Source organism: Perissodus microlepis, chromosome 8 (genome assembly GCF_051167445.1).
Source record: "Perissodus microlepis isolate ML-2025 ecotype Zambia chromosome 8, ASM5116744v1, whole genome shotgun sequence".
Taxonomy (NCBI): Eukaryota; Metazoa; Chordata; class Actinopteri; order Cichliformes; family Cichlidae; genus Perissodus; species Perissodus microlepis.
Window position 1 is genome coordinate 13,811,963 of NC_140468.1, and position 9,337 is coordinate 13,821,299.

A 9,337-nucleotide genomic window follows, 5' to 3' on the forward strand; every position below is an offset into this window, starting at 1 on the left:
ATATCAAATATTATTAAATATGGAGCAATTAGAGAGAAAAGTTTATAAAGTGGTATTGTTGCAAAGAAATAAAAACACGGTAGCAATGTTATTTTAAAATATTTATTTCTTCAGCATAAAACTTTGATCATGTACAAAATAAATCACAATAAAAAAAAATTGCACAGTTTCAGAGCAGCACCTGCAGCATATCCAATGAATGAAATGGTAAAAGAGTCTGGATGACCCTGGTCCAATTGTAAGTTTAATACATGAATCATGTCAGGTTCATATAACACAACTTCCAGAGTTTTTCTAATTCAGGTCTAAAAATCACAACCGCTTCCTCTAAATTTAAATGTAAAGTTAATCAAACAAATAGCGTTAAAATAAACCAGTCCATACAACGCTTCAAGTATCGCATACTATTAGGGTGTTCCTTTAGCACCAACAGGCAGCTGGAAAGTAAGTCACTGTTTATTCTTAACGTCCATGAGCCACTCACTGAAACACTTCTCCATAGCCTTCCTGTTGGCCCAGCTGCCATTGTTAACTGTAGGGATGATCTTGAGGGGCTGGAGCCACTGGACAAACCGCTTCAACTCAAGAAAGCTGCTGTGTTCACTATAGGGGATACCTGTCAGACAAACAGATGGGTTGATATTATCATAAACCGACAGCTCTTTAAAAAGCAATTAGCTAATTTGAAAGTTTTACTTCTCCTTTGGGAATTTTTTAGAGTTTAGTCAATTCAGAGGGAAGCTGGCTTGCAGTAAACAACGCTGGAGACAGATGTTAAACACACAGGGAAGTCCATCAGGCAAGCAAAAGGGCAAAGCTTTGAAAGCCGGACCAGATGCTCAATAAAGATGTCCACAGGCTCAGACTGTTCCCCTCTAAGGGACAATGCAGAATTATTCAGTTTTCAGTTCATACACAAAATAAAAACCTAGCTTGGAACCAAAGCAGAGAGCAGATGTCTCGTGTTTATTCACATTTTAGCCCTTCACAAATTTTATGTGCTCCTCTGCTTTAAACAGGTCTAGCTAGAAAAAGGAAAAGAAAAAAGCCTATTTATGGATAAAGTCAGTCCGTTTCCACATGCAGAGAACATTTGCAGCAAATGGCGGCATATGGCAGGGAAGAGCGAGAAGGAGGCGATAAACAAGGCAGAGAGAGAGAGGGAGAGTGCAAATTGGCTTCCGCCTGAGTGACACACAAACTGCTGAGAAGGAAGAAAATATATGTGAGTGTGCACCCTAGAATCCTCTAGCTGGTGATTGGAGGTTACGAGCCAGATGGCTGATGCTTCTGATGGATCTATTCAGAACATGAAACGGGGGTTAGGAAGAAAAACTGGCTAAATCTGCAATTGAAAAATCAAGTCATGGCCCAAATTTAGAACTGGGGTTTAATGCTAGACTAGGAAGTGTTGTCCATAGAGGAGATCCACGACCCCAGGGCACTGACGTTATGTATCCTGTTGCCACCAAGCCAGAGCAGTCTGAAACCAAGCCATGGTCTATTGTGATTCTGTAAGACTTGTTTTAGGCTTTACCAAAAGAGGGAGCTGTAGGCTAAATACAACAATATTAACAACACTCAAATTTTGTTGTGGGTTAATACTCATATATATATATATATATATATATATATATATATGACACTTCTTTTTCCTCTCCAAAAACTAGAAGAAGAAAAAAGGCTTTGTGCGTACCATATATGGTGATGTTGCTGCTTTTCTGAGGCTGAATGTCTTCCACTGATTCTATCTGCTGACTGAAGGTCCAGCCGGTAGGTTTGAAGGCCACCAGCTGATCATACTGACGAGAAAAGCGTGCCAGGTGATCCTGCAGTTTCTGGAAAGAGAAGGGGAAAAGGGAGGGGGAAAAAAGGACATCTTAAAAGAGCTGCATTGTCGGGGGTTTTCCTGCCTCAGCATGGGCCTGGTGGAGTAAGAACCATATGCGTGACTGTGTTAGCTTAGCTAGAAGAAATCTGTGCATTTTCTCGATTCCCGATTATTTCACTAATAAACTGTGTATTGCGCTCGAGTATTTTTAACTCAAATAAGCAACATTTATAAATATAATTTGATTACAGTGTTGCTAATTTCTGCAAAAACAGTCATACACTGAAGACGCTATCAAGTTCTCTCAATGCTTTATCTATCGCAACCACTTTGCTTCTTAGTTTTCTTCTCTAAAAGTCACCAAAAAGAAGTTGTTTCCCACCAGTCTTTGTATAAACTCATAATGCTGTAGTTTAATCTCACACATGTATTTTAGTGTCTCTTTACCTCATGATGTGAGCTCCTCCGAACATTGCTCATTAAGGAGAATAAAGCAGATATGAAAAGCTACATCTATTCTCACCTCTGTGACCTACCTGTGGTAATATTTAAACACCAGTTCTCCAAGAAATATGTTTTTTTACAAAAACATGACGATTTTCTGACCATTTTGTTGCTGCTGGTGTTCACATTTGGACTTAATGTGTGTTGCTAACGTGGCTCACATGCCATAATTAAAACGTGCATTGTAAATCTGCTCTTTGTTGTAGAAATATGAACTTAAAATATTAAGAATGGTGGGACTTTGGGAAAATAAGTCATGAAAAATGCACCTACTCTGAAGGACAGCTGCATCATGGGCAGCACGTGGACCTGGGCTGCCTTCCAGTCGGTGGTTAGACGCCCTTTGATTTGCTCCGACTCCAGACAGCACATGGTGTTGTACTTGTCTCTAGAGAGGCAAACTTTAGACCCCAGAACCTCTGCCAGCGCTGCAAATGAAGCAGAACGAGGTCTGTGTGAGAATGAAAACTGCAGGAAAACAGTGGATTTTAGTTTTCACCAACATTACTGAAACAAACTCTTCAAACTCAACAGGCCTTTATTAAAAAAACAAAACAACTGACTGACTAAATATGGCACTCCCTGGCCTGTAAAGTGTTTGCTGTACGTGTACTAATGCTTTTGTGGAATAACAGAAGGACAAAAAGGATGAGTGAAGTGCTACAGTCAATTAAACTAGCCGTCTGTTTTTGTCTCCACTTCATGCAGCGCTTGTTGAAGCAGCTGTGATTAAAGAATGAATACATGCAGTTTCCCCTTCTGTCAGTTAAACACTGTTTTTTCAGTTTTTCATTGTACTAAAGTGCTTCAAACTATCGTCCATGTATCACAAGGGAACACTTTGCCTCCACTTGAAGACAATGCACTGTGAGGGGCTCCATTTTTTAAACAATGATGCTCCTATTTCAATATAGAAGAAATATCAGATGAACTTCTAATAGGACAGGTCAGCCACACACAGAAAACTACAGGGGGAAAACTATTCTACTATTAGGTTTAGAAACCATTTTGCTTTGTGTATTCTCAGAATGAAATCAAGCAGTATTTAGAAAACCCATCTTCATATTTATTTTAAGTATAACTACTGTTACTAAGAGGTGGATAGAAAACATAGTTCTTTCTGTATTTATACATTTGGGTCAGCCATGTCTCTCATGCCGAGATATCCGATTATAACTGACTTTCTGATTTTTAAAGGAGTAGAAAATGCACCATACAGCTCGAAAACAAACAAACAATAAAAAAAGAGCACATACCCAAAAAGACCTTCTCTTTCCCCACCGAGTACGACCCGCACACCACAAGTGTACGTGGGTTGAGTGTCACCAATTCAAATGCAGTGCTGGCTGCAAAGTTGATGACTTCTTGCTGCCTGGGGAAGGTGTACTCAGGGCTGCAGTAGCTAGAGAGATATAAGAGGTCACACTGAAAAATCTGCGTTTCACTGCTGGAGTTGTGCTCAGTTTATCAAAATCAGAGAGAAAGAAAGTAGTCGTCATTACCGGGAGTTGTTACTTATAGCAACAAGTGAAAATGATGAAACCGAGAGGTACTTACGTGGTATCCAAATAGAGAGTCTGTGTCCTGCAGCTGAGTAGCTCAGGGTAGGTCTCCATTGAGGGGTCAGCTCTGAAGTCTCCGGTGTGAAGAACCGTCTGTCCATCGGGCAAGAAGAACAACAGCATTGCAGCACCTGGACAACTGAAAGAACACGTAAGGATACAAAAGAGAGGTTTTAATCAAATTTAGCCAGTTTTCATTGTGAGAAATTCATTTAACTCTCCAGGGAAATATTACGAGGAGTAAACAGAGTCATTAAGTAGAAACTATGTAGCACAACTGTAAAAGATGTGTTCTACATTCAAAAGAATGTGTTCCCAGAGACATAATGAATAGGCTATTAGCTTGGTTGTGTCTGAATATACTTCAAAGTGCCTCAATTTATCCTTTTATGACAATTTTAATATAAAGAAAGTGGCTGCGGTAGAAACTTTTGTATCTGCTCCCGAATGCATAAATGCATGTTTTTGTAGTCTGCTAATAGTGGTGCATATGTTATAAGTGACTCATTGTGTCCTTCTCCTCTGCCCACAGTGTTTTCAGAGACATTTCTCTGGGTTTCAGAAAGATCATATGGGAAAATACCAGGTCAAGTTTTAATGCATGCTGGTGAAGAGCCCATTAACCTCAGCTGCAATTCTAAAACAGTATTTAAATCTCAAAGACAGAAAATCAACCTTCTGGTAATAAACCAGCTGAATCTGATCAGCATGAAATCAGCAGCGTGACAAAGAAGCTCTCATGTGTCACAAAACAGCGTCACCAGTACAGATCCCTGCTGATGTCACAGATGACTCACTGGTTAGCGTCTAGGAGGATGATCCGGACCCCCTCCACAGTGACTTCAGTATTCATGGGGAGGATGTGGACGTACTGCTCGGCCACCCTCAGTTTGCTCTTCACCAGGTTCCCTGTAATCTAATCAGGAGACACAGCTGAGAGTGAACAAATCTTTGCAGTTTACAGTGATGATCAGGTTTCAAACAATCTCAGATATGCGGAGTAATTCACCCCCCCGCCTCCCAAACCCTGGCCTTGAAATCTTATTTACACAATCTACTTTCTAATTACCCTCTGTGATTATGATCAAACTTTTCTGGGCTGTGATCCACCTGGCGCCCACGCTCAAAGTCTGTGGCCTAGCAAACGGAGTCCCAACAAGTACTTATAAGTCTGTTTTTAGCCTAATCCCCAGAAAACACACACACCACTGTGATAAACCTGACCCACTTGATAGAAGAACTCCCAACATCTCTAGTCTCTTGACTTTTATATTATTTCAAGTTCATACCTCGTATCATACCTGATATTATATATTGTTAAGTCGTAGCTATTTGAACCAAAAATAAGCAAGAAAGTCTGAGCTAAAGATTTAACACTTGTTTAACTGCAAACTTCAGTTTATTTAGATAATTCTCTACATTTAACACACCTTCACTCATGTAGCTTTTTCACAGTAACAACAAAGGGGATGGCAAACAACTGGGCCCCAGATAAACTTATTTTACTGCACATCAAATGTTGTATTACTGTGTCCAAAAGAAGAAGTAAAAACTCCCACAAAGGTCTTCGAATTTTAATTGACTCAACTGTGATCAGAGCCATTTGAATTTTGGTATTCATAGCTGCCAAACGCAAGCCGCTTTTTCCATTAATGTGAGTCAAAGCAGTGCAGAGAGATAACAAATGGATCAAGTACTTCCTCTATGAATTCTGTGGAAGTGAGGAAGCTTTTTAATGAGTTGAAAGTAAATAGGATTTCTGGCGGCAGAGAGGGGTGGTGGTGGTGGTGGTGGTGGGGGGTTATATCATTTTCAAATAAGTGAATCGCTTCCATACCACTGAAGGAGAAATACATAAACGGACAAAATGTCAGCCTTTTGCTGAGATGGTGTTGGATATAGTTTCAACAGTGGACTCAAAGCAGGGATAATATCCATCACTCTGACTGTTTTGTATCATAGAAAAACAGCAACTGTCTTATGCAAATCAATGCATATAATAAATCAGATTCTGATTTCAAAACACAGATTGTGCAACCTCAATCATCTAAATCCTGCACAAAGTACACAAGGATATATTCATGAGAAGACAGACATCTCTACACCCAATATCTTCATAGCTGGGTACCTCACGGACAATCAGGGTGGTGAGAGAACATGTAAATGTGATTTAAGGGTGAACTGTCCCTGGCACTCGGTGATCCAGTACCAAATAAAAACAAAACTAAGCTAATTATTTCATCAAAACTACAGATTGACTTACTCTGTTGCAGTAGATGGGAACAGTGGAAGTCTTGGTCAAGCCTCCGTAGTGGTCTGAGTGGAAGTGAGTAAGGAAGTAGGCTGTGATGCCCTCGATCTGTCCATATCTAAAGGCATCAATGGCAAACTTTGTGCCTGGGGAAAGTTTTTTGCATAAGATTACAAATTAAATAATAATTAATGTTTAAATTTACACAGCAAGAAGAAATGTACATTTGCTTACTAACCTGGGATTTTCTTATAGAAAGGGCAACGGGGCAGCTGTACTTCTCCATCAGCGTTGACTCTGTTCCTCCACCTCCTCCCTGTGGCCCCACTCCTCCCCCAGACTTCTCCCTGTCCATCTACTGATGGGTTAATGGTTTCTGTGGCCTGTGGCGTATCTGCAGGTGTGTCAGCTTTATTTTTTCTCTGCCGGTCTCTTCTTTGCCGTCTCTGTCCCGAGCTCTTCCCAGCCGTTGGAGTAGACGAAGCGTTGAGGTCATTTGGTGCACTCTCTGCTTCTTTCTCCTTCTCCCTCAGTGGTTTGAGGCCAAAAAACACCCCGATGTCAGTTTGTTTGAGACCGGAGACCTGACCGGCTTTGCTGTGGCCCTTCTGAGGGGGCATGGCTTGAGATCGTTGGACAATGGAAGTTTGAGATGAAGGCACTTGAAGAGAAGCTGGTTGCTCTGTTTGAATAATGCTGTTTGAGTTTTGGGAGTGTGAGTTATCTGAGCTCAGAAGAGTGTCTCTCAGATGCTCTAAGACAATACTCTGTGGAGACTGAATACTAGTCTTACTGATTTCAGAAGCTTCTTTTCCACCTGAGGAAGCAGCTCTGTTCTCAGCAGCTAACTGATTAGTGGGTGTTAATGAGGAAACTGCACCCAGCTGGGTGTTTGTAGAAGGCAGTTTCTTTCCTTGCACATTGCTGGCTTCTGAATTGCTGTTTATAAAGTCAGTGAGGAGCTCATCTTCACTGGAGAAGCCGTCACTGAACAGCATCATCGAGTCTTCATGCTCATTTTGAATTGCACTGTCATTAAAAAGAGATTTTCTACACTCTGTAGTATTGATTTCAGTCTCTGCAGGGAACTCAGAAAGAGGAGAGTAGGATATCATGTTATCATTTTCCAAAGAATCCTCACTTCTGTGTAAATCTTCACTATCCTGCTGTCCACTATTTTCCATGACAGGGATGGATAAATCCCCTTTATTACTTTCTTGAGAAACAGTGACAGAAATTTGGCTTTTAGTAGATGATGACCAGCCTTTCTTTTTCTTAAAATCCTCTGGTCCAGGAGAACGCAGGAGCAGAAGGCCATTTGTAAGTTTTGACTGAGGTGTTCCGGTGTGACGTTGGTGAGGTGAGGAGCTAGGACTGGATAATGCAGGAGGAGTTAGAGCCCCTTGCTGTGAAGTCTCTAAAATAGACCCCTGATTTTTTATCAGCCCTGGAAAACAATCCAGGCTGGTCTCAGCCTGTTGGGACAGACTGAGGAGGGCTGTGCCGCTGCTGGCTCGACTGTGGGCCAGAAGTGTGTGGTTGAATTTCTTGTAATGGTTCGGAATGGTGGAGGAGCACCGAAGACCATCTGGACATTCTGTATGAACAGATAAAAAAACAGTGCCTGCACTCGTTAGAGCAGGGTTACAAGGGGATAATATTTAGCACTTTACCACCTGCGCTACTCTAAACTAAACTGATGATATATACTATAAAGGTATCTTATCAGCCTGCTGTTTGAGATAAACACAACTGAGCTAAGTGCATAGAATCAGTGCTACACTGTCAGTGCACATTTCTTTTAATCCTTAATCCTGAGCTGTTAGGCTGTGTAGAAGCTTCCTTTCTACCATCCAACAAGCATGAAGGATACCATCACAATGCATTATGGGAAATGAAGGACCTTTCGTTAGAGGAGACTTCTTTATCCTCAAAAGTTTGAATTATCATAGATATGTCTGTATGCCATATCTTCTTCCAGCTGTTCCTTTTGGGAGTCGCCATAGGAGATCAACCTCCATCCCTATCCCGAGCTTCCCATCTGTCACACTACTCTGCACGTCCTCCTTGACTACATCCATTTATCTTCTCTATGATCTTGCACTTTTCATTTTCCCTGGCAATGGATACATTGCACAGAATTCTTTGTCCATCCCTATCCCACTATGCCCAAAACATCTCAGCCTTGCCTCTCTATCTTTCTCTCCAACCTGCTTCCATTTCCTTTCTGCCTCTCCGGGCTGCTGCCTATTCTCACTGCAGATCACAGCGTCACCTGTGAACATTCATTCACTGAGATCGAGGAAAAGCTGAGATGGTTTGGATTATTATGGACCTGAATGGCTGCTGTGAATGACATTAGGCTTATCTGAAGCTGTGATTTGGTATCAAGTGTAACTTTAAGATGTGTGATGAGTATGGACGTCTGTACCTGTGCACGTATCCCTAGGAGTGTCAATACATTCAGCAACGTGCCATCTTTGGGACTGCACAACCAAAATGAAGAATGGCATCTGACAGATGGGGCAGAAGTCTTCAGGGGATGGGCCCTCGGCTGCAGCATTGTCACTTTGATTTGTTTCTTTTGTGGGAGATCTCTTTGCGTTAAGCTCCTGTGCATTTAAGCTTAAGTTACAGTCGTCTGTTATTCCAGCTGTAGCACTGACTTCACTTTCTGCCGCTTTGGCTTTTGCGTTCCTGTCTTGTGGCTTGATTGAGAGCGAAGATGCGTCTTTCTTGGAGGATTTCCTGAAAGTGCATTTTCTTTTAGTGTTTTTAGGTGGCGATTCGTGCCTCTTCTTTTTCTTGCCAAGAGGTTTATAGTCCCAGATGTCATTTTCATTTTCCTTCTGTGACATTTGGAGCAAAATAAAGCGTAACGTGCCCGACGTTACCTCGGAACCATTGTTATTACACAAGAACTGGTGTTTGGTAACATTCCGCGATCACAGCAAGTTAACGGCTACTGACAACTTCCTTATATATTATATAATACACTGCGGATATTTGTTACTGATAAACAGTTGAACCTCATTATTTAACAACGAAATGGAGAAATTTTCCTTCTTGACACACCGTTTACTAACATGTCAGCAGCAGGACTTACCGCCACTATGCTACAATGAATGGAGTAAAAACAACTAGGAAGGGACAACAACACTTTCTACACGTCTTAAACGATTAAATTAG

General features: G+C 41.3%; 1 protein-coding gene across 1 annotated transcript; it reads right to left on the reverse strand.

Annotated features, from left to right (window-relative positions):
* Nucleotides 1-114: 114 nt before the first annotated feature.
* On the reverse strand, nt 115-9,270 carry dclre1a (DNA cross-link repair 1A (PSO2 homolog, S. cerevisiae)). The gene is made up of 9 exons (XM_084937676.1): nt 8,580-9,270; nt 6,387-7,745; nt 6,161-6,294; nt 4,695-4,813; nt 3,893-4,036; nt 3,592-3,737; nt 2,609-2,763; nt 1,697-1,838; nt 115-616 (listed from the first exon to the last, which is right to left on the reverse strand). Exons 1-9 carry the CDS (start codon nt 9,004-9,006, stop codon nt 450-452), a joined length of 2,793 nt encoding a protein of 930 aa, XP_084793802.1. The 5' UTR covers nt 9,007-9,270; the 3' UTR covers nt 115-449.
* Between the last annotated feature and the right edge of the window lie 67 nt (nt 9,271-9,337).